Below are 26,834 nucleotides of genomic sequence, written 5' to 3' on the forward strand. Positions count from 1 at the left end.
CACCGCTCAGCCAGACTATATAGCATTGTGTGTACTGCCACTCTGTGTACACCGCTCAGCCAGACTATATAGCATTGTGTGTACTGCCACTGTGTGTACACCGCTCAGCCAGACTATATAGCATTGTGTGTACTGCCACTGTGTGTACACCGCTCAGCCAGACTATATAGCATTCCAAATCCAATAAAAAGCTGCGCACTAATGTTCCCACAATTAGATTCCTCTCATGTAAACATAAGTTCAATCCTAGTGTTCAATCAAGGGTACTATCTTGCTCTTGCAGTTGGTGATCACTGTCTCCGCTTCGGTTTTACACCACCACCACACCCCAAGCAGTGGGCACTCACCAAATCGTATTGACCCTCTATTAGATGGGTCTCCAGCGCCTATGGGGTCATATGGCCACCCCCTGCCTTCTCGAGCTCTCTCTTCCACTTGTTTCAACTTTTCTTATGGGATCATCACACCTCAAAAGACATTGATCGGAATAGCCATAGCGTAAAACCATAAAACCATTTATTAATAAAAGAAAAATGCACTCACAAGCATGGAGGTATTCGTGGAGCACAGAGTTTTTGTGGGCTCTACCCCAATCGGTGGCCGCTGGATGGGCTTCGTTGCGCTGAAGTAGTCAGCTCCTTCCTGCGTCCCCCTCTGTCTCCAGGTCCCTCCGTGGCCACTAGCTTTACTAGTTTCGTCGCTATATGCGACTCATCAGAAGCATAGGTGGCCATTTGTAATTCCTTCTAATATACCCTTCACCTTCACTCCTTCCGCTTGCCTTCCCCTCCCCTCTTCCGTATACTGGGGCATTTCCGTCACGCGTCAAGTGACGCCTATCCTCCCCGCCTCCTCCCATTGGCTGGGTAACATGTCCGGCAAGCGTCACATGACGCCTATCTCTCCCACGCGTCTGGCGACGCCTATCTTTCCCGCCTCCTCCCATTGGCTCGGTGACATGTCAAGCAAGCGTCACATGACGCTGAATAGCCGTAGCTTTACCCCGGGCTTACGTGCGCATCCTAACTGACGCCTATCTCGGGCCGCATAATCGTCCCATCCGCGGTTTCCCCGCGTCTGTTATCCATACTGCACGCTCGCCATTTGTATTCTCCGCCATGGTAACAACCATGGTAAATACGCGTGAAGCCTTCCCACTGGCCACCTCTGGGGTATCACCCTCACACACATCGTAATAAACCTTTACACATTCTTTCTCTGACAGTCAACACTTCTTGCAGGTATGCTTTCAATTTACCCTTCTTCATAAAACATTCCTTATGTTTACTATGGAGTGCTATTTCACCCGCCTTTCAGCCTTTAACCATGCAGATAAATATATATATAACTCGTGATATTAACACATACTTTTAACAGTGATAAAACCCCTTAAAAAGTCTCAAATATCCCCTCCCTCACCCTTACATCCCCAAAAAGATTATAACAACTTGTGGCTTCTAGGCATGGGTGTTTCTACACTCCACTTACATTTTCCAAAGTTAGTCATTGCTCAGAAAACATACCAGGTCTATATCCGCATTAAGCCCCCCAGGCTTTAATGTGTTAAACAAATATATCCACTTTGTCTCCCTCTGTGATATTTCCCTTACCATGTTACCCCCCCTCCATGGTCTGCCGACCTTTTCTACTCCACAAAAGGACAACAATACTGGATTTCTATTATGTACTTTTTGAAAATGTGCAGACAAAGTATGATTCATAAATCCTTTTCTAATATTTCTGATATGCTCCCCTATTCTCTCTTTTAAGGGTCTGGTGGTTCTCCTAATGTATTGTAGCCCGCACGGGCACCAGGCCAGATAGATCACATATCTATCATTACATGTTATGAAATCTCTTAGTTTCACCTGTTTGTTATTTGAATAGCCCGTCACCTTATTAGTTCTTTTTGCTTTGGCCTCCCAGCATCCCTTGCAATCCCTGCATGGGAAAAACCCCGGTTTCTGCCACCCTTCAAATCTGGGCGGTCCTTTTTTGGGTTCCACACAGCTTGGGGCCAGATGGTTTTTTAGGTTTGGGGCCTTCCTATATATAAAATTAGGTCTAGGAGGTAAAATCTTACTCAACTCTGAATCTGATAATAGTATTTCCCAATATTTCTGGACTATTCGCTCTACATGTTTATACTGTGAATTGAATTCTGTGATAAACGCAAAATTGTGTTCACTTCCCCTTGCATTTACATTCCTCTCTCTGTTAATAAGCTCTACCCTATCTTGCTCCCTCACCCTTCTAATTTCTTCATCTAGAAAGTGTTCATCATACCCTTTTTCCAAAAACCTTTCCTTTAGAATAAGTGACTGTGCATCAAAATCACCCATATCCGTGCAATTCCTCCTGGTGGGACATAGTCACACTGGGGAAATATGAGAAGGAAGGGATTGTTCCTAAAAGATTAAGATGGGACCTGACAGCCAACGATGGTGAGGATGATGAGGAGAATGATGCAGAGTGAGAAGAATATTTTGACAAATGTGGGGTGGGTTTAGTCAAAATTCTAATGAAAAGAAAGAAAAGAAAGTTAGCCCGAATAGAAAGAGAGATTGAGGAGATAAGAGTAAGATTAGAAATTTACAAAGGGACGGAGGAATATATCAGAAAGACTCAACGAATTGGTGAAATTTTACAGAAAGCTGAAAAGGAAATCATAGTCACAAAAAGACAGAAATTTCTTAGAGACTACCAGGCACATAGAGGAAAAGAAGCGTATAGGTGGCAGATAAAGAAAAAGCAAAACCAACAAAGTGTGGCAGAGACGGGAGTGGGAAACCCCCATAACCAGGTACCCCAGGGTCAAACCCAGGGAGCAAACCTAGATGCCGGGAACCAGGGGGTAGAGGGGGGAAGTGGGGGGAGCGGAGGGGGTGGGAGAGGGGGAAGAGGAGGCCCACCCCCAAGAGAAAACCCTAGACCAACTTATCTAATAAATGCACAGGGCCCAATGGGTCCCCAACCTATGGGACCAAGATCACCCCAAAATAGATCAAACTGGAGACCATATGGGGGGATACCTAATAGGGGTAGGGGACGAGGTGGCCCACAATATGGGAATAATCCCATTCAAAACCAAGGATATACGGTACCCTTAAGCAATCGATATGACCCCCTCAATCATCAGAATCAATTTGAACCTTTTTTAGAGGGGGGGACGAGGTACCATCAAACAGACTGGGTGGGAGAAAACATATATGGAGTAGGAAAAAGAGGAGTAGAAGGGGTACAAGGGGAGGGAGAAGGAAGTGCCAAAAAGAAGAGAAAATAGAAGGGAAGGGCATCTTTAACCTAAGCGGTGTGGCCCTGTCCGGGAAGGAATTAAAGGTATTGGACGAGGGATTAAAATTTGCCCCCAAACAGGGACTCAATAAATTTGGCACTTATATTGACTTGGAAAAATTCACCAGGAAATTGAACCTTAAAAAATATTTCATGAAAAGGGAAGGTCCGAACAATAGAGTAAACCCCCTAAGAGACACAACTGGTAAAGCGCAATATAAACATACGAATCTTAAAAATAATTCCACCTTTCACCCCCAAGAAACTGGGTTTCATGCAATTGGAGCCTTTAAGAAACTGGTAGGAAATGAAATTCGGGAACTGCCAGATATGAAATACCCTGGTGTAAAAAACATGGCAAGGGATTTGCTTGATAAAAAGGGTCTGGTGGTTCGACCAGCGGACAAGGGGGGAGGGGTAGTGGTGCTAAATAAGGCCCAATACGGTGAAGAATTGGACCGATTGGTAAAAGATGAGGATACTTATGAAAAGCTGAGAGGTGACCCCACCCAGGAGTATCTAAGCCAATTAAGAAAGTTGTTGAAAAAAGGGCTGGATAATGGGATATTGGGAGATGCGGAGTTTAGATATCTGATCCCAAGCGCACCAAAAATCCCAGTCATCTACCAGGTCCCTAAAATTCACAAAAGTTTAACCCAACCCCCAGGGAGACCAATATTGAGCGGCATAGGATCAGTGACCCATAGATTGGGACAGTATCTGGACTCTTTTCTTCAACCCATGGTGGGAAGATTGCCCCATATCCTAAAAGATACCAAACATACCATCCAACAGGTTGAGGGAATGAGTGTGGAGGATGGGACGCTGCTGGTTACGGCGGACGTTTCATCACTCTACACCAGCATTCCGCAGAAAAAGGGCATAGAGGCGGTTAGGTACTACATGAAAAGGGGTGGAGAGATAAAAAATGAACAAGTGGAATTTTTGATGGAAGTATTGGAGTTCGCTCTACAGAAGAATTATTTTTGGCACAAAGGGGGATTCTATAGACAACACAGGGGATGTGCAATGGGGGCGGGGTTTGCCCCTAGCCTCGCAAATTTGTATATGGGGAAATGGGAAGAAGAAGTATTGGCACAAGAATTTTCGAAGGGGGTCATAATTTGGAAAAGGTATATTGACGATTTGCTTATATTTTGGAGGGGTACGGGGGCACAATTACAGGAATTTTTTATAAAATTGAATGAAAATGATTTAAATATTAAATTAACGTATGAAAGCAGCTTAGAAAGTATACACTTTTTGGATTTGGATTTAATGGTGAAGGAGGGGGAGATTAGAACTAAGACGTTCTTTAAGGGTACAGACAGAAATGGATATATATCCACACGAAGTGGGCATCATCCACGGTGGATAAAGGGTGTCCCTAGAGGCCAACTCATGAGAATGAGGAGGAATTGCACGGATATGGGTGATTTTGATGCACAGTCACTTATTCTAAAGGAAAGGTTTTTGGAAAAAGGGTATGATGAACACTTTCTAGATGAAGAAATTAGAAGGGTGAGGGAGCAAGATAGGGTAGAGCTTATTAACAGAGAGAGGAATGTAAATGCAAGGGGAAGTGAACACAATTTTGCGTTTATCACAGAATTCAATTCACAGTATAAACATGTAGAGCGAATAGTCCAGAAATATTGGAAAATACTATTATCAGATTCAGAGTTGAGTAAGATTTTACCTCCTAGACCTAATTTTATATATAGGAAGGCCCCAAACCTAAAAAACCATCTGGCCCCAAGCTGTGTGGAACCCAAAAAAGGACCACCCAGATTTGAAGGGTGGCAGAAACCGGGGTTTTTCCCATGCAGGGATTGCAAGGGATGCTGGGAGGCCAAAGCAAAAAGAACTAATAAGGTGACGGGCTATTCAAATAACAAACAGGTGAAACTAAGAGATTTTATAACATGTAATGATAGATATGTGATCTATCTGGCCTGGTGCCCGTGCGGGCTACAATACATTAGGAGAACCACCAGACCCTTAAAAGAGAGAATAGGGGAGCATATCAGAAATATTAGAAAAGGATTTATGAATCATACTTTGTCTGCACATTTTCAAAAAGTACATAATAGAAATCCAGCATTGTTGTCCTTTTGTGGAGTAGAAAAGGTCGGCAGACCATGGAGGGGGGGTAACATGGTAAGGGAAATATCACAGAGGGAGACAAAGTGGATATATTTGTTTAACACATTAAAGCCTGGGGGGCTTAATGCGGATATAGACCTGGTATGTTTTCTGAGCAATGACTAACTTTGGAAAATGTAAGTGGAGTGTAAAAACACCCATGCCTAGAAGCCACAAGTTGTTATAATCTTTTTGGGGATGTAAGGGTGAGGGAGGGGATATTTGAGACTTTTTAAGGGGTTTTATCACTGTTAAAAGTATGTGTTAATATCACGAGTTATATATATATTTATCTGCATGGTTAAAGGCTGAAAGGCGGGTGAAATAGCACTCCATAGTAAACATAAGGAATGTTTTATGAAGAAGGGTAAATTGAAAGCATACCTGCAAGAAGTGTTGACTGTCAGAGAAAGAATGTGTAAAGGTTTATTACGATGTGTGTGAGGGTGATACCCCAGAGGTGGCCAGTGGGAAGGCTTCACGCGTATTTACCATGGTTGTTACCATGGCGGAGAATACAAATGGCGAGCGTGCAGTATGGATAACAGACGCGGGGAAACCGCGGATGGGACGATTATGCGGCCCGAGATAGGCGTCAGTTAGGATGCGCACGTAAGCCCGGGGTGAAGCTACGGCTATTCAGCTAGTGGGAGGGGGTGGGAGAGATAGGCGTCATGTGACGCTTGCTTGACATGTCACCGAGCCAATGGGAGGAGGCGGGAAAGATAGGCGTCGCTAGACGCGTGGGAGAGATAGGCGTCATGTGACGCTTGCCGGACATGTTACCCAGCCAATGGGAGGAGGCGGGGAGGATAGGCGTCACTTGACGCGTGACGGAAATGCCCCAGTATACGGAAGAGGGGAGGGGAAGGCAAGCGGAAGGAGTGAAGGTGAAGGGTATATTAGAAGGAATTACAAATGGCCACCTATGCTTCTGATGAGTCGCATATAGCGACGAAACTAGTAAAGCTAGTGGCCACGGAGGGACCTGGAGACAGAGGGGGACGCAGGAAGGAGCTGACTACTTCAGCGCAACGAAGCCCATCCAGCGGCCACCGATTGGGGTAGAGCCCACAAAAACTCTGTGCTCCACGAATACCTCCATGCTTGTGAGTGCATTTTTCTTTTATTAATAAATGGTTTTATGGTTTTACGCTATGGCTATTCCGATCAATGTCTTTTGAGGTGTGATGATCCCATAAGAAAAGTTGAAACAAGTGGAAGAGAGAGCTCGAGAAGGCAGGGGGTGGCCATATGACCCCATAGGCGCTGGAGACCCATCTAATAGAGGGTCAATACGATTTGGTGAGTGCCCACTGCTTGGGGTGTGGTGGTGGTGTAAAACCGAAGCGGAGACAGTGATCACCAACTGCAAGAGCAAGATAGTACCCTTGATTGAACACTAGGATTGAACTTATGTTTACATGAGAGGAATCTAATTGTGGGAACATTAGTGCGCAGCTTTTTATTGGATTTGGAAAGTGGACTTTGTATTTGTATTGTTAGCTGGCGCACCACCGTATAGAATACACCTGAGTCTAATATCAGCGCGGTTTTTGCATTTTTTACTAGACTATATAGCATTGTTTACTGCCACTGTGTGTACACGGCTCAGCCAGATTATATAGCATTGTGTGTACTGCCACTCTGTGTACACCGCTCAGCCAGACTATATAACATTGTTTACTGCCACTCTGTGTACACCGCTCAGCCAGACTATATAGCATTGTGTGTACTGCCACTCTGTGTACACCGCTCAGCCAGACTATATAGCATTGTGTGTACTGCCACTGTGTGTACACCGCTCAGCCAGACTATATAGCATTGTGTGTACTGCCACTCTGTGTACACCGCTCAGCCAGACTATATAGCATTGTTTACTGCCACTCTGTGTACACCGCTCAGCCAGACTATATAGCATTGTGTGTACTGCCACTCTGTGTACACCGCTCAGCCAGACTATATAGCATTGTGTGTACTGCCACTGTGTGTACACCGCTCAGCCAGACTATATAGCATTGTGTGTACTGCCACTGTGTGTACACCGCTCAGCCAGACTATATAGCATTCCAAATCCAATAAAAAGCTGCGCACTAATGTTCCCACAATTAGATTCCTCTCATGTAAACATAAGTTCAATCCTAGTGTTCAATCAAGGGTACTATCTTGCTCTTGCAGTTGGTGATCACTGTCTCCGCTTCGGTTTTACACCACCACCACACCCCAAGCAGTGGGCACTCACCAAATCGTATTGACCCTCTATTAGATGGGTCTCCAGCGCCTATGGGGTCATATGGCCACCCCCTGCCTTCTCGAGCTCTCTCTTCCACTTGTTTCAACTTTTCTTATGGGATCATCACACCTCAAAAGACATTGATCGGAATAGCCATAGCGTAAAACCATAAAACCATTTATTAATAAAAGAAAAATGCACTCACAAGCATGGAGGTATTCGTGGAGCACAGAGTTTTTGTGGGCTCTACCCCAATCGGTGGCCGCTGGATGGGCTTCGTTGCGCTGAAGTAGTCAGCTCCTTCCTGCGTCCCCCTCTGTCTCCAGGTCCCTCCGTGGCCACTAGCTTTACTAGTTTCGTCGCTATATGCGACTCATCAGAAGCATAGGTGGCCATTTGTAATTCCTTCTAATATACCCTTCACCTTCACTCCTTCCGCTTGCCTTCCCCTCCCCTCTTCCGTATACTGGGGCATTTCCGTCACGCGTCAAGTGACGCCTATCCTCCCCGCCTCCTCCCATTGGCTGGGTAACATGTCCGGCAAGCGTCACATGACGCCTATCTCTCCCACGCGTCTGGCGACGCCTATCTTTCCCGCCTCCTCCCATTGGCTCGGTGACATGTCAAGCAAGCGTCACATGACGCTGAATAGCCGTAGCTTTACCCCGGGCTTACGTGCGCATCCTAACTGACGCCTATCTCGGGCCGCATAATCGTCCCATCCGCGGTTTCCCCGCGTCTGTTATCCATACTGCACGCTCGCCATTTGTATTCTCCGCCATGGTAACAACCATGGTAAATACGCGTGAAGCCTTCCCACTGGCCACCTCTGGGGTATCACCCTCACACACATCGTAATAAACCTTTACACATTCTTTCTCTGACAGTCAACACTTCTTGCAGGTATGCTTTCAATTTACCCTTCTTCATAAAACATTCCTTATGTTTACTATGGAGTGCTATTTCACCCGCCTTTCAGCCTTTAACCATGCAGATAAATATATATATAACTCGTGATATTAACACATACTTTTAACAGTGATAAAACCCCTTAAAAAGTCTCAAATATCCCCTCCCTCACCCTTACATCCCCAAAAAGATTATAACAACTTGTGGCTTCTAGGCATGGGTGTTTCTACACTCCACTTACATTTTCCAAAGTTAGTCATTGCTCAGAAAACATACCAGGTCTATATCCGCATTAAGCCCCCCAGGCTTTAATGTGTTAAACAAATATATCCACTTTGTCTCCCTCTGTGATATTTCCCTTACCATGTTACCCCCCCTCCATGGTCTGCCGACCTTTTCTACTCCACAAAAGGACAACAATGCTGGATTTCTATTATGTACTTTTTGAAAATGTGCAGACAAAGTATGATTCATAAATCCTTTTCTAATATTTCTGATATGCTCCCCTATTCTCTCTTTTAAGGGTCTGGTGGTTCTCCTAATGTATTGTAGCCCGCACGGGCACCAGGCCAGATAGATCACATATCTATCATTACATGTTATGAAATCTCTTAGTTTCACCTGTTTGTTATTTGAATAGCCCGTCACCTTATTAGTTCTTTTTGCTTTGGCCTCCCAGCATCCCTTGCAATCCCTGCATGGGAAAAACCCCGGTTTCTGCCACCCTTCAAATCTGGGCGGTCCTTTTTTGGGTTCCACACAGCTTGGGGCCAGATGGTTTTTTAGGTTTGGGGCCTTCCTATATATAAAATTAGGTCTAGGAGGTAAAATCTTACTCAACTCTGAATCTGATAATAGTATTTCCCAATATTTCTGGACTATTCGCTCTACATGTTTATACTGTGAATTGAATTCTGTGATAAACGCAAAATTGTGTTCACTTCCCCTTGCATTTACATTCCTCTCTCTGTTAATAAGCTCTACCCTATCTTGCTCCCTCACCCTTCTAATTTCTTCATCTAGAAAGTGTTCATCATACCCTTTTTCCAAAAACCTTTCCTTTAGAATAAGTGACTGTGCATCAAAATCACCCATATCCGTGCAATTCCTCCTGGTGGGACATAGTCACACTGGGGAAATATGAGAAGGAAGGGATTGTTCCTAAAAGATTAAGATGGGACCTGACAGCCAACGATGGTGAGGATGATGAGGAGAATGATGCAGAGTGAGAAGAATATTTTGACAAATGTGGGGTGGGTTTAGTCAAAATTCTAATGAAAAGAAAGAAAAGAAAGTTAGCCCGAATAGAAAGAGAGATTGAGGAGATAAGAGTAAGATTAGAAATTTACAAAGGGACGGAGGAATATATCAGAAAGACTCAACGAATTGGTGAAATTTTACAGAAAGCTGAAAAGGAAATCATAGTCACAAAAAGACAGAAATTTCTTAGAGACTACCAGGCACATAGAGGAAAAGAAGCGTATAGGTGGCAGATAAAGAAAAAGCAAAACCAACAAAGTGTGGCAGAGACGGGAGTGGGAAACCCCCATAACCAGGTACCCCAGGGTCAAACCCAGGGAGCAAACCTAGATGCCGGGAACCAGGGGGTAGAGGGGGGAAGTGGGGGGAGCGGAGGGGGTGGGAGAGGGGGAAGAGGAGGCCCACCCCCAAGAGAAAACCCTAGACCAACTTATCTAATAAATGCACAGGGCCCAATGGGTCCCCAACCTATGGGACCAAGATCACCCCAAAATAGATCAAACTGGAGACCATATGGGGGGATACCTAATAGGGGTAGGGGACGAGGTGGCCCACAATATGGGAATAATCCCATTCAAAACCAAGGATATACGGTACCCTTAAGCAATCGATATGACCCCCTCAATCATCAGAATCAATTTGAACCTTTTTTAGAGGGGGGGACGAGGTACCATCAAACAGACTGGGTGGGAGAAAACATATATGGAGTAGGAAAAAGAGGAGTAGAAGGGGTACAAGGGGAGGGAGAAGGAAGTGCCAAAAAGAAGAGAAAATAGAAGGGAAGGGCATCTTTAACCTAAGCGGTGTGGCCCTGTCCGGGAAGGAATTAAAGGTATTGGACGAGGGATTAAAATTTGCCCCCAAACAGGGACTCAATAAATTTGGCACTTATATTGACTTGGAAAAATTCACCAGGAAATTGAACCTTAAAAAATATTTCATGAAAAGGGAAGGTCCGAACAATAGAGTAAACCCCCTAAGAGACACAACTGGTAAAGCGCAATATAAACATACGAATCTTAAAAATAATTCCACCTTTCACCCCCAAGAAACTGGGTTTCATGCAATTGGAGCCTTTAAGAAACTGGTAGGAAATGAAATTCGGGAACTGCCAGATATGAAATACCCTGGTGTAAAAAACATGGCAAGGGATTTGCTTGATAAAAAGGGTCTGGTGGTTCGACCAGCGGACAAGGGGGGAGGGGTAGTGGTGCTAAATAAGGCCCAATACGGTGAAGAATTGGACCGATTGGTAAAAGATGAGGATACTTATGAAAAGCTGAGAGGTGACCCCACCCAGGAGTATCTAAGCCAATTAAGAAAGTTGTTGAAAAAAGGGCTGGATAATGGGATATTGGGAGATGCGGAGTTTAGATATCTGATCCCAAGCGCACCAAAAATCCCAGTCATCTACCAGGTCCCTAAAATTCACAAAAGTTTAACCCAACCCCCAGGGAGACCAATATTGAGCGGCATAGGATCAGTGACCCATAGATTGGGACAGTATCTGGACTCTTTTCTTCAACCCATGGTGGGAAGATTGCCCCATATCCTAAAAGATACCAAACATACCATCCAACAGGTTGAGGGAATGAGTGTGGAGGATGGGACGCTGCTGGTTACGGCGGACGTTTCATCACTCTACACCAGCATTCCGCAGAAAAAGGGCATAGAGGCGGTTAGGTACTACATGAAAAGGGGTGGAGAGATAAAAAATGAACAAGTGGAATTTTTGATGGAAGTATTGGAGTTCGCTCTACAGAAGAATTATTTTTGGCACAAAGGGGGATTCTATAGACAACACAGGGGATGTGCAATGGGGGCGGGGTTTGCCCCTAGCCTCGCAAATTTGTATATGGGGAAATGGGAAGAAGAAGTATTGGCACAAGAATTTTCGAAGGGGGTCATAATTTGGAAAAGGTATATTGACGATTTGCTTATATTTTGGAGGGGTACGGGGGCACAATTACAGGAATTTTTTATAAAATTGAATGAAAATGATTTAAATATTAAATTAACGTATGAAAGCAGCTTAGAAAGTATACACTTTTTGGATTTGGATTTAATGGTGAAGGAGGGGGAGATTAGAACTAAGACGTTCTTTAAGGGTACAGACAGAAATGGATATATATCCACACGAAGTGGGCATCATCCACGGTGGATAAAGGGTGTCCCTAGAGGCCAACTCATGAGAATGAGGAGGAATTGCACGGATATGGGTGATTTTGATGCACAGTCACTTATTCTAAAGGAAAGGTTTTTGGAAAAAGGGTATGATGAACACTTTCTAGATGAAGAAATTAGAAGGGTGAGGGAGCAAGATAGGGTAGAGCTTATTAACAGAGAGAGGAATGTAAATGCAAGGGGAAGTGAACACAATTTTGCGTTTATCACAGAATTCAATTCACAGTATAAACATGTAGAGCGAATAGTCCAGAAATATTGGAAAATACTATTATCAGATTCAGAGTTGAGTAAGATTTTACCTCCTAGACCTAATTTTATATATAGGAAGGCCCCAAACCTAAAAAACCATCTGGCCCCAAGCTGTGTGGAACCCAAAAAAGGACCACCCAGATTTGAAGGGTGGCAGAAACCGGGGTTTTTCCCATGCAGGGATTGCAAGGGATGCTGGGAGGCCAAAGCAAAAAGAACTAATAAGGTGACGGGCTATTCAAATAACAAACAGGTGAAACTAAGAGATTTTATAACATGTAATGATAGATATGTGATCTATCTGGCCTGGTGCCCGTGCGGGCTACAATACATTAGGAGAACCACCAGACCCTTAAAAGAGAGAATAGGGGAGCATATCAGAAATATTAGAAAAGGATTTATGAATCATACTTTGTCTGCACATTTTCAAAAAGTACATAATAGAAATCCAGCATTGTTGTCCTTTTGTGGAGTAGAAAAGGTCGGCAGACCATGGAGGGGGGGTAACATGGTAAGGGAAATATCACAGAGGGAGACAAAGTGGATATATTTGTTTAACACATTAAAGCCTGGGGGGCTTAATGCGGATATAGACCTGGTATGTTTTCTGAGCAATGACTAACTTTGGAAAATGTAAGTGGAGTGTAAAAACACCCATGCCTAGAAGCCACAAGTTGTTATAATCTTTTTGGGGATGTAAGGGTGAGGGAGGGGATATTTGAGACTTTTTAAGGGGTTTTATCACTGTTAAAAGTATGTGTTAATATCACGAGTTATATATATATTTATCTGCATGGTTAAAGGCTGAAAGGCGGGTGAAATAGCACTCCATAGTAAACATAAGGAATGTTTTATGAAGAAGGGTAAATTGAAAGCATACCTGCAAGAAGTGTTGACTGTCAGAGAAAGAATGTGTAAAGGTTTATTACGATGTGTGTGAGGGTGATACCCCAGAGGTGGCCAGTGGGAAGGCTTCACGCGTATTTACCATGGTTGTTACCATGGCGGAGAATACAAATGGCGAGCGTGCAGTATGGATAACAGACGCGGGGAAACCGCGGATGGGACGATTATGCGGCCCGAGATAGGCGTCAGTTAGGATGCGCACGTAAGCCCGGGGTGAAGCTACGGCTATTCAGCTAGTGGGAGGGGGTGGGAGAGATAGGCGTCATGTGACGCTTGCTTGACATGTCACCGAGCCAATGGGAGGAGGCGGGAAAGATAGGCGTCGCTAGACGCGTGGGAGAGATAGGCGTCATGTGACGCTTGCCGGACATGTTACCCAGCCAATGGGAGGAGGCGGGGAGGATAGGCGTCACTTGACGCGTGACGGAAATGCCCCAGTATACGGAAGAGGGGAGGGGAAGGCAAGCGGAAGGAGTGAAGGTGAAGGGTATATTAGAAGGAATTACAAATGGCCACCTATGCTTCTGATGAGTCGCATATAGCGACGAAACTAGTAAAGCTAGTGGCCACGGAGGGACCTGGAGACAGAGGGGGACGCAGGAAGGAGCTGACTACTTCAGCGCAACGAAGCCCATCCAGCGGCCACCGATTGGGGTAGAGCCCACAAAAACTCTGTGCTCCACGAATACCTCCATGCTTGTGAGTGCATTTTTCTTTTATTAATAAATGGTTTTATGGTTTTACGCTATGGCTATTCCGATCAATGTCTTTTGAGGTGTGATGATCCCATAAGAAAAGTTGAAACAAGTGGAAGAGAGAGCTCGAGAAGGCAGGGGGTGGCCATATGACCCCATAGGCGCTGGAGACCCATCTAATAGAGGGTCAATACGATTTGGTGAGTGCCCACTGCTTGGGGTGTGGTGGTGGTGTAAAACCGAAGCGGAGACAGTGATCACCAACTGCAAGAGCAAGATAGTACCCTTGATTGGACACTAGGATTGAACTTATGTTTACATGAGAGGAATCTAATTGTGGGAACATTAGTGCGCAGCTTTTTATTGGATTTGGAAAGTGGACTTTGTATTTGTATTGTTAGCTGGCGCACCACCGTATAGAATACACCTGAGTCTAATATCAGCGCGGTTTTTGCATTTTTTACTAGACTATATAGCATTGTTTACTGCCACTGTGTGTACACGGCTCAGCCAGATTATATAGCATTGTGTGTACTGCCACTCTGTGTACACCGCTCAGCCAGACTATATAACATTGTTTACTGCCACTCTGTGTACACCGCTCAGCCAGACTATATAGCATTGTGTGTACTGCCACTCTGTGTACACCGCTCAGCCAGACTATATAGCATTGTGTGTACTGCCACTGTGTGTACACCGCTCAGCCAGACTATATAGCATTGTGTGTACTGCCACTCTGTGTACACCGCTCAGCCAGACTATATAGCATTGTTTACTGCCACTCTGTGTACACCGCTCAGCCAGACTATATAGCATTGTGTGTACTGCCACTCTGTGTACACCGCTCAGCCAGACTATATAGCATTGTTTACTGCCACTCTGTGTACACCGCTCAGCCAGACTATATAGCATTGTTTACTGCCACTCTGTGTACACAGCTCAGCCAGACTATATAGCATTGTTTACTGCCACTCTGTGTACACCGCTCAGCCAGACTATATAGCATTGTGTGTACTGCCACTCTGTGTACACCGCTCAGCCAGACTATATAGCATTGTGTGTACTGCCACTGTGTGTACACCGCTCAGCCAGACTATAAAGCATTGTGTGTACTGCCACTGTGTGTACACCGCTCAGCCAGACTATATAGCATTGTTTACTGCCACTGTGTGTACACGGCTCAGCCAGACTATATAGCATTGTTTACTGCCACTGTGTGTACACGGCTCAGCCAGACTATATAGCATTGTGTGTACAGTCACTCTGTGTACACCGCTCAGCCAGACTATATAGCATTGTTTACTGCCACTCTGTGTACACCGCTCAGCCAGACTATATAGCATTGTGTTTACTGCCACTCTGTGTACACCGCTCAGCCAGACTATATAGCATTGTTTACTGCCACTCTGTGTACACCGCTCAGCCAGACTATATAGCATTGTTTACTGCCACTCTGTGTACACCGCTCAGCCAGACTATATAGCATTGTGTGTACTGCCACTGTGTGTACACCGCTCAGCCAGACTATATAGCATTGTTTACTGCCACTCTGTGTACACTGCTCAGCCAGACTATATAGCATTGTGTGTACTGCCACTCTGTGTACACCACTCAGCCAGACTATATAGCATTGTTTACTGCCACTCTGTGTACACCGCTCAGCCAGACTATATAGCATTGTGTTTACTGCCACTCTGTGTCTGCTGGGAACAGTAGTACACCGCTCACCCGCCACTGTATAGCATTGTGCTCTGTGTCGCTGCTGGCAATAGTGGTACACCGCTCACCCACCACTGTATAGCATTTCTGTACTGCCACTGTACTGCTGCCAGTCAGCGTGTACTTTAAGGATAAGTGAAATGAGGAAGAAATACGGTGAAAGAGGGAGGGGCAAGGGAAGAGGTGTTTCCCCTGACGGTTCACGTACAGGCCACAGGGGAGCACCCAAGAAAACCCACTCAATACCGCCCATGTTGTCCAGGACAACAACCCTCACAGATCCAAAAGAACAGGACCAGATAATTACGTGGATGACCTCTAAACCGTCCAGCAGTGGGTTAAGCAGCACCTGCACATCACGCACGAGGTCCGAGTCCTCAGCCAGTTACAAGGAGCCAGTGGGCACAAAGCTGACACAACCGGCAGCGACACCACACACACAATTGCCAGATAACCAGTCCGATGAATTACCTCAGGACACAATGGGGTATTCGCAGGAGCTATTCCCAGGCCAACAAACTTCCACCTTTGAAAGGTCAATGGAGGAACAGCCAGAAATGTTGTGCCCGGATTCACAACCATTAACTGTGGGAAATGCACCGGGCACTGAAATACAACAAGGCGAGTCCGAGGACTTTGAAACCCAAATCCCAGAGCAAGTTGGGCAGGAGGGGTTGCAATTGCAGGAGGTCGGCCGAGAAACTCTGGAAGACAATGTTGGAGTGAGCTGCGCAGAGGTTGTTCTGGGGAGCTCTACTCCACGGCGGCGGCCCCCCACAATGACATATGACGAGTTTGAGGAGATGGAAGAGGAGGGTATGGACAATGTGGACAGAGACCCAGATTTTGTTTGTGAACGAGAACATCGCCGTCGTAGCAGCAGCACAGATGAGTCTGTTGAAGAACCCACTGCTGCACGAGTTCGCCTTGTGCCACAAGGTAGGCGGCGCGAAATTTCAGGCACCACAAGCGTGGAAGTTCAAGTGAGAGGCAAAAGAGGCGCAAACAGAAATCGCCAGCAAGGCAGGTGCTCCAAAGTCTGGGCTTTCTTTGAAGACTGCACTGAGGATGTTACCATGGCAATTTGCAAGGTGTGCAAGACCCGCCTGAGCAGGGGGAAAAGTATTAACAACCTCTCCACCACCAGCATGAGCCGCCACATGCTATCCAAACATCCCACTCTGTGGGCAAACTCGACAGGACAGGGTACCAGCAACACTGCCTCCCTTGGGTTCACCAGACTCACCACCAGACCCGCCTCAGCAGCAGCAGTAGCCCAGCCATTGCGCGGTTCACAACATTCACAAACATCAGACGACGCTGACACTGTCACTTTCCGGAGCAGTGCTCTTGAGGTCTCCCAGTCTTCATCAAACACAACAACCAACAGCCCTTCAGTGTGCAGCCCTACGGTTCAGTTGTCTGTCTCGGAGATGTTTGAGCGCAAGAGGAAATTGCCAGCAAATGACCCCCGGGCCGTGGCAGTAACAGCCAGCATAGCCAAGCTTCTGGCCTGCGAAATGCTGCCATATCGAGTGGTGGAGACAAACAGCTTCAAGGGCATGATGTCAGTGGCCATCCCACGTTACGTGGTTCCCAGCCGCTACCACTTTGCGCGCTCTGCAGTGCCTGAGTTGCATGAGCACGTGGTCAGCAAAATAACCTGAAGCTTGAAGAATGCCGTTGCCTGCAAGGTTCACCTCACCACTGACACCTGGACGGGTGCGTTCGGCCAGGGTCGATACATCTCCCTTACCGCGCACTGGGTGAACCTTGTGGAGCCTGGCAGCGATTCCTCACCTGCTACGGCGCGGGTGTTGCCCACGCCGCAAACAGCTGCACCGCCGTCCCTCCCACTGGATAACAACAGCAGCAGCTACCTCTCTGACTCCTTCTCCTCCAACGCATCTCAAAGCTGTACCTCATCCAGAAACGCAAACCCAGCACCAGCAGCAGTAGGATCGTGGAAGCAGTGCAGCACAGCTGTTGGCATGTGTCAGCAAGCATTGCTGAAGCTGATCTGCCTTGGGGATAAGCAGCACACAGGGGAGGAAATTTGGAGGGGAATAAAGGAACAGACGGATTTGTGGCTGGCACCGCTGGACCTGAAACCGGGCATGGTTGTGTGTGATAATGGGAGTAATCTCATTCGCGCTTTAAGGTTGGCTAAGCTGATACATCCCTTGCCTGGCGCACGTGATGAACCTAGTAGTTCAGCGGTTCCTGAAGACATACCCAGGCGTGGCCGATCTTCTATTGAAGGTGCGACGAGTGGCCAAACATTGTAGAAATTCAAGTACTGCTTCGGGGGCACTCGCCAAGATGCAGGAGCGCTTCAATCTCCCCCACCATCGCTTGCTGTGTGATGTCCCTACGCGCTGGAATTCTACGCTGCACATGCTAGCCCACTAGCCCACTTTTGCGAGCAGAAGAGTGCAGTGGTCCAGTACATGACGGCGCAGTACCGAGGCGCATCCGGCCAGCTTCCAAGCTTCTGTGGATCCGATTGGGCCAACATGTTGGACCTCTGCCAAGTCCTCCAAAATGTTGAGCAATCCACGTTGCTTGTGAGCAGTGACAACTCTTCAGTCAGCATTACCATACCACTGCTGTGTTTACTGAAGAGGTCAATGTTGAAAATCAAGGAAACAGCTGTCATGATGCAACTGGGGGAATCTGAAGGAGAAAACAATCAGCGTGATGGTACCAACATCAGGCCATCCGCCTCAGGAAACGCTGGCCCCAGCAGCTATGACGAAGAAGAGGAGGAGGAACAGCTGGAGTTGGAGCAGGAATTTCCTGCCACCACTGACGAGGGCCAGAGCGGTGCACGTTAGACTTCCACAATTCAGCGCGAATGGTCAGCAGAAGCAGACCAGGAAGAAGGTGACGACTATGATGCATCACAACAACTATCACAACGCTCACAAGAGGATGATGCCGATTCTGGCAGGACTCTGGCACACATGGCTCAATTCCTGCTAGACTGCATTGAACGCGACCCACGCATTGTGCGCATTCTGGACAACACCAATTACTGGGTTTATACCCTTCTGGATCCACGGTACAAACACAATGTTCCAAAACTGCTTGAAGAAAGAGTCAGACAGGTCAAAATGGAAAAATACCAGCAGGCCCTTGTGGAGACTTTAGAGAGGAGATTGACATCCTCCCCCTCCTCTAGCCAGTTGTACGCCGACAGACTGACTTCCGCAAACCCAGGACGACCAGGAGGGCAGCAAACAACACAAGCCGCAGCTAGTGCCCAAAAGGGAATGGTATCGGCAGTGTCCTTGGAGTGGGAAAATTTTCTGACACCCATGCAGCAGCAGCCCACTGAACAGCAAGCGTGCAGATCCACCTCCAACACCGATCGCCTGGAGAAGATGGTCAAGGACTACATGTCAGATGGCGTAGCTGTGTTGAACAATCCATCTGCACCCTTCAACTATTGGGTATCGAAGCTAGACACCTGGCACGAACTGGCAATGTACGCAATAGAGGTGCTGGCTTTCCCGGCAGCCAGCGTTATGTCGGAACGCTGTTTCAGCGCTGCCGGAGGCATCGTCACAGATCAGCGTATCCGCCTCTCCACAGAAAATGCAGACCGTCTGACTCAATTTAAAATGAATCAATCCTGGATTGGAAACGAGTACGCAACACTCCAGGACCCCAACCAAGTAGTGTTGGGCGAACATCTAGATGTTCGGGTTCGGGCCGAACAGGCCGAACATGGCCGCGATGTTCGGGTGTTCGACCCGAACTCCGAACATAATGGAAGTCAATGGGGACCCGAACTTTTGTGGTTTGTAAAGCCTCCTCACATGCTACATACCCCAAATTTACAGGGTATGTGCACCTTGGGAGTGGGTACAAGAGGAAAAAAAAATTAGCAAAAAGAGCTTATAGTTTTTGAGAAAATCGATTTTAAAGTTTCAAAGGGAAAACTGTCTTTTAAATGCGGGAAATGTCTGTTTTCTTTGCACAGGTAACATGCTTTTTGTCGGCATGCAGTCATAAATGTAATACATATAAGAGGTTCCAGGAAAAGGGACCGGTAATGCTAACCCAGCAGCAGCACACGTGATGGAACAGGAGGAGGGTGGCGCAGGAGGAGAAGGCCACGCTTTGAGACACAACAACCCAGGCCTTGCATGAGGACAAGAAGCGTGCGGATAGCATGCTTTGTACCACCATGCAGTCATAAATGTAATAAAGATAAGTGGTTCAATAAACAGGGACCACGCGGCAACGCTAACCCAGCAGCAGCACACGTGATGGAACAGGAGGAGGCGCAGGAGGAGAAGGCCACGCTTTGTGAGACACAACAACCCAGGCCTTGCATGAGGACAAAAAGCGTGCGGATAGCATGCTTTGTACCGCCATGTAGTCATAAATGTAATAAAGATAAGAGGTTCAATAAACAGGGACCACGCGGCAACGCTAACCCAGCAGCAGCAGCAGCAGCAGCAGCACACGTGATGGAACAGGAGGAGGCGCAGGAGGAGAAGGCCACGCTTTGTGAGACACAACAACCCAGGCCTTGCATGAGGACAAAAAGCGTGCGGATAGCATGCTTTGTACCGCCATGTAGTCATAAATGTAATAAAGATAAGAGGTTCCATAAACAGGGACCGGCAACGGTAACCCAGCAGCAGCAGCAGCAGCAGCAGCACACGTGATGGAACAGGAGGAGGCGCAGGAGGAGAAGGCCATGCTTTGTGAGACACAACAACCCAGGCCTTGCATGAGGACAAAAAGCGTGCGGATATAGCAGCAATGCTTTTTGCCGCCATGCAGTCATAAATGTAATACAGATGAGAGGTTCAATAAACAGGGACCGGAAACGCTAAACCATCCCAGATGTTCATCGGTCATGTTACTTGGTTGGGGTCCAGGAGTGTTGCGTAGTCGTTTCCAATCCAGGATTGATTCATTTTAATTTGAGTCAGACGGTCTGCATTTTCTGTGGAGAGGCGGATACGCCGATCTGTGATGATGCCTCCGGCAGCACTGAAACAGCGTTCCGACATAACACTGGCTGCCGGGCAAGCCAGCACCTCTATTGCGTACATTGCCAGTTCGTGCCAGGTGTCTAGCTTCATGCCCGGTTTCAGGTCCAGCGGTGCCAGCCACAAATCCGTCTGTTCCTTTATTCCCCTCCAAATTTCCTCCCCTGTGTGCTGCTTATCCCCAAGGCAGATCAGCTTCAGCAACGCTTGCTGACGCATGCCAACAGCTGTGCTGCACTGCTTCCACGATCCTACTGCTGCTGGTGCTGGGTTAGCATTTCCGGATGAGGTACAGCTTTGAGATGCGTTGGAGGAGAAGGAGTCAGAGAGGTAGGTGCTGCTGTTGTTATCCAGCTGTTTGCGGCGTGGGCAACACCCGCGCCGTAGCAGGTGAGGAATCGCTGCCAGGCTCCACAAGGTTCACCCAGTGCGCGGTAAGGGAGATGTATCGACCCTGGCCGAACGCACTCGTCCAGGTGTCAGTGGTGAGGTGAACCTTGCAGGCAACGGCATTCTTCAAGCTTCGGGTTATTTAGCTGACCACGTGCTCATGCAACTCAGGCACTGCAGAGCGCGCAAAGTGGTAGCGGCTGGGAACCACGTAACGTGGGATGGCCACTGACATCATGCCCTTGAAGCTGTTTGTCTCCACCACTCGATATGGCAGCATTTCGCAGGCCAGAAGCTTGGCTATGCTGGCTGGCTGTTACTGCCACGGCCCGGGGGTCATTTGCTGGCAATTTCCTCTTGTGCTCAAACATCTCAGAGACAGACAACTCAACCGTAGCGCTGCACACCGAAGGGCTGTTGGTTGTTGTGTTTGATGAACACTGGGAGACCTCAAGAGCACTAGTCCGGAAAGTGACAGTGTCAGCATCGTCTGATGTTTGTGAATGTTGTGAACCACGCAATGGCTGGGCTACTGCTGCTGCTGAGGCGGGTCTGGTGGTGAGTCTGGTGAACCCAAGGGAGGCAGTGTTGCTGGTGGTACCCTGTCCTGCCGCGTTTGCCCACAGAGTGGGATGTTTGGATAGAATGTGGCGGCTCATGCTGGTGGTGGAGAGGTTGTTAATACTTTTCCCCCTGCTCAGGCGGGTCTTGCACACCTTGCAAATCGCCATGGTAACATCCTCAGTGCAGTCTTCAAAGAAAGCCCAGACTTTAACTGGCTGAGGACTCGGACCTCGTGCGTGATGTGCTGGTGCTGCTTAACCCACTGCTGGACGCTTGAGAGGTCATCCAAGTAATTATCTGGTCCTGTTCTTTTGGATCTGTGAGGGTTGTTGTCCTGGACAACATGGGCAGTATTGAGTGGGTTTTCTTGGGTGCTCCCCTGTGGCCTGTACGTGAACCGTCAGGGAAAACACCTCTTCCCTTGCCCCTCCCTCTTTCACCGGATTTCTTCCTCATTTCACTTATCCTTAAAGTACACGCTGACTGGCAGCAGTACAGTGGCAGTACAGAAATGCTATACAGTGGTGGGTGAGCGGTGTACCACTATTGTCAGCAGTGACACAGAGCACAATGCTATACAGTGGCGGGTGAGCGGTGTACTACTGTTCCCAGCAGACACAGAGTGGAAGTAAACACAATGCTATATAGTGTGGCTGAGCCGTGTACACAGAGTGGCATTAAACACAATGCTATATAGTCTGCTATATAGTCACCCCGAACAGGGTGATGTTCTGCAGAACCCGAACAGTGGCAAACACTGTTCGCCCAACACTACTGGGAGGGAACGCAGATTTTAGTACCTAAACACACGATACAACATGTTTTCCGGGGTCGGACTCTGAGGCACATACAGATGGTCCCGATCATCATCCTCATCATACAACTCTTCTCCTGAGTCTGACCCACCCACCACCTCTGCCACCCCAACATCCCCAGACACAGACCCCTCATCGTCCTCAACATTAACTTGGGATGCTGGCCTGAGCCAGACCTCCTCCTCCACATCAGGCCCCATCATCTCCTCAATGGCAGCCCTCATTAATCGCTCTGGCGACGGACTGATGGACACAACGTTCTCCTCCGGGGAGGGCTGCTGCTGACCACTGGCTGCTGGGGTGGATGTTATAGCTTGCGTGGGGCGTTGGCTGTTGCTGTTGTTGGGAGTGCTGCTCACAGCGGAGGTCTCTGGGGAACTCATGTTGAGCTCATATAGTGGTTGACGGTGAGTGGAGTATTACTGATCCCAGCAATATACACACTGACTGGCAGAGTACGCAATGCTATATAGTGTGGCTGAGCGGTGTACACAGAGTGGCAGTAAACACAATGCTATATAGTCTGGCTGAGCGAGCGGTGTACTACTGTTCCCAGCAGAATCAGAGTGGCAGTAAACAATGGTATATAGTCTGGCTGAGCGGTGTACACAGAGTGTCAGTAAACAATGGTATATAGTCTGGCTGAGCGAGCGGTGTACTACTGTTCCCAGCAGAATCAGAGTGGCAGTAAACAATGGTATATAGTCTGGCTGAGCGGTGTACACAGAGTGTCAGTAAACAATGGTATATAGTCTGGCTGAGCGGTGTACACACAATGCAATATAGTCTGCTATATAGTGTCAGTAAACAATGGTATATAGTCTGGCTGAGCGAGCGGTGTACTACTGTTCCCAGCAGAATCAGAGTGGCAGTAAACAATGGTATATAGTCTGGCTGAGCGGTGTACACAGAGTTTCAGTAAACAATGGTATATAGTCTGGCTGAGCGGTGTACACAGAGTGTCAGTAAACAATGGTATATAGTCTGGCTGAGCGGTGTACACAGAGTGGCAGTAAACACAATGCTATATAGTCTGGCTGAGCGAGCGGTGTACTACTGTTCCCAGCAGAATCAGAGTGGCAGTAAACAATGGTATATAGTCTGGCTGAGCGGTGTACACAGAGTGTCAGTAAACAATGGTATATAGTCTGGCTGAGCGGTGTACATAGAGTGTCAGTAAACAATGGTATATAGTCTGGCTGAGCGGTGTACACAGAGTGGCAGTAAACACAATGCTATATACTCTGGCTGAGCGAGCGGTGTACTACTGTTCCCAGCAGACACAGAACAGTAAACAGAATGCTATATAGTGTGGCTGAGCGAGCGGTGTACCACTATTCCCAGCAGACACAGAACAGTAAACAGAATGCTATATAGTGTGGCTGAGCGAGCGGTGTACCACTATTCCCAGCAGACACAGAACAGTAAACAGAATGCTATATAGTGTGGCTGAGCGAGCGGTGTACCACTATTCCCAGCAGACACAGAACAGTGAACAGAATGCTATATTAGTGTGGCTGAGCGAGCGGTGTACCACTATTCCCAGCAGACACAGAACAGTGAACAGAATGCTATATAGTGTGGCTGAGCGAGCGGTGTACCACTATTCCCAGCAGACACAGAACAGTGAACAGAATGCTATATAGTGTGGATGAGCGAGCGGTGTACCACTATTCCCAGCAGACACAGAACAGTAAACAGAATGCTATATAGTGTGGCTGAGCGAGCGGTGTACCACTATTCCCAGCAGACACAGAACAGTGAACAGAATGCTATATAGTGTGGCTGAGCGAGCGGTGTACCACTATTCCCAGCAGACACAGAACAGTGAACAGAATGCTATATAGTGTGGCTGAGCGAGCGGTGTACCACTATTCCCAGCAGACACAGAACAGTAAACAGAATGCTATATAGTGTGGCTGAGCGAGCGGTGTACCACTATTCCCAGCAGACACAGAACAGTAAACAGAATGCTATATAGTGTGGCTGAGCGAGCGGTGTACCACTATTCCAAGCAGACACAGAACAGTGAACAGAATGCTATATAGTGTGGCTGAGCGAGCGGTGTACCACTATTCCCAGCAGACACAGAGTGGCAGTAAACAGAATGCTATATAGTGTGGCTGAGCGAGGTACACAGAGTGGCAGTAAACAGAATGCTATATAGTGTGGCTGAGCAAGCGGTGTACTACTATTCCCAGCAGACACAGAGTGGCAGTAAACAGAATGCTATATAGTGTGGCTGAGCGAGGTACACAGAGTGGCAGTAAACAGAATGCTATATAGTGTGGCTGAGCAAGCGGTGTACTACTGTTCCCAGCAGTGACACAATGACAGGGGGGACCCTGGCTAGCGTGGCTGGAGCGCGAACTACCCTGCCTGCCTACCCAAAGCTAAACCCACAGACAAATGGCGGAGATATGACGTGGTTCGGGTATTTATTTACCCGAACCACGTGACCGTTCGGCCAATCAGAGCGCGTTCGGGCCGAACCACGTGACCCGTTCGGCCAATCACAGCGCTAGCCGAACGTTCGGGGAACGTTCGGCCATGCGCTCTTAGTTCGGCCATATGGCCGAACGGTTTGGCCGAGTACCGTCAGGTGTTCGGCCGAACTCGAACATCACCCGAACAGGGTGATGTTCTGCAGAACCCGAACAGTGGCGAACACTGTTCGCCCAACACTACAACCAAGTAACATGACCAATGAACATCTGGTATATAGTCTGGCTGAGCGGTGTACACAGAGTGGCAGTAAACACAATGCTATATAGTCTGGCTGAGCGAGCGGTGTACTACTGTTCCCAGCAGAATCAGAGTGGCAGTAAACAATGGTATATAGTCTGGCTGAGCGGTGTACACAGAGTGTCAGTAAACAATGGTATATAGTCTGGCTGAGCGGTGTACACAGAGTGTCAGTAAACAATGGTATATAGTCTGGCTGAGCGGTGTACACAGAGTGGCAGTAAACACAATGCTATATACTCTGGCTGAGCGAGCGGTGTACTACTGTTCCCAGCAGACACAGAACAGTAAACAGAATGCTATATAGTGTGGCTGAGCGAGCGGTGTACCACTATTCCCAGCAGACACAGAACAGTAAACAGAATGCTATATAGTGTGGCTGAGCGAGCGGTGTACCACTATTCCCAGCAGACACAGAACAGTAAACAGAATGCTATATAGTGTGGCTGAGCGAGCGGTGTACCACTATTCCCAGCAGACACAGAACAGTGAACAGAATGCTATATTAGTGTGGCTGAGCGAGCGGTGTACCACTATTCCCAGCAGACACAGAACAGTGAACAGAATGCTATATAGTGTGGCTGAGCGAGCGGTGTACCACTATTCCCAGCAGACACAGAACAGTGAACAGAATGCTATATAGTGTGGATGAGCGAGCGGTGTACCACTATTCCCAGCAGACACAGAACAGTAAACAGAATGCTATATAGTGTGGCTGAGCGAGCGGTGTACCACTATTCCCAGCAGACACAGAACAGTGAACAGAATGCTATATAGTGTGGCTGAGCGAGCGGTGTACCACTATTCCCAGCAGACACAGAACAGTGAACAGAATGCTATATAGTGTGGCTGAGCGAGCGGTGTACCACTATTCCCAGCAGACACAGAACAGTAAACAGAATGCTATATAGTGTGGCTGAGCGAGCGGTGTACCACTATTCCCAGCAGACACAGAACAGTAAACAGAATGCTATATAGTGTGGCTGAGCGAGCGGTGTACCACTATTCCAAGCAGACACAGAACAGTGAACAGAATGCTATATAGTGTGGCTGAGCGAGCGGTGTACCACTATTCCCAGCAGACACAGAGTGGCAGTAAACAGAATGCTATATAGTGTGGCTGAGCGAGGTACACAGAGTGGCAGTAAACAGAATGCTATATAGTGTGGCTGAGCAAGCGGTGTACTACTATTCCCAGCAGACACAGAGTGGCAGTAAACAGAATGCTATATAGTGTGGCTGAGCGAGGTACACAGAGTGGCAGTAAACAGAATGCTATATAGTGTGGCTGAGCAAGCGGTGTACTACTGTTCCCAGCAGTGACACAATGACAGGGGGGACCCTGGCTAGCGTGGCTGGAGCGCGAACTACCCTGCCTGCCTACCCAAAGCTAAACCCACAGACAAATGGCGGAGATATGACGTGGTTCGGGTATTTATTTACCCGAACCACGTGACCGTTCGGCCAATCAGAGCGCGTTCGGGCCGAACCACGTGACCCGTTCGGCCAATCACAGCGCTAGCCGAACGTTCGGGGAACGTTCGGCCATGCGCTCTTAGTTCGGCCATATGGCCGAACGGTTTGGCCGAGTACCGTCAGGTGTTCGGCCGAACTCGAACATCACCCGAACAGGGTGATGTTCTGCAGAACCCGAACAGTGGCGAACACTGTTCGCCCAACACTACAACCAAGTAACATGACCAATGAACAT

The 26,834-nt window shown here is 47.6% G+C and overlaps 1 protein-coding gene across 1 annotated transcript in view; it reads left to right on the top strand.

Moving 5' to 3' along the window:
- The first annotated feature begins 2,441 nt into the window (after positions 1 to 2,441).
- Positions 2,442 to 26,834, top strand: part of LOC137548772 (vomeronasal type-2 receptor 26-like) — a 32,307-nt gene continuing 7,914 nt past the window's right edge. The window contains exons 1-2 of the mRNA XM_068271170.1: positions 2,442 to 2,472; positions 3,557 to 3,793. Of these exons, the coding sequence (XP_068127271.1) occupies positions 2,442 to 2,472; positions 3,557 to 3,793 (268 nt within the window). The remainder of the gene's footprint in view (positions 2,473 to 3,556; positions 3,794 to 26,834) is intronic.

Source organism: Hyperolius riggenbachi, chromosome 1 (assembly GCF_040937935.1).
Source record: "Hyperolius riggenbachi isolate aHypRig1 chromosome 1, aHypRig1.pri, whole genome shotgun sequence".
Taxonomy (NCBI): Eukaryota; Metazoa; Chordata; class Amphibia; order Anura; family Hyperoliidae; genus Hyperolius; species Hyperolius riggenbachi.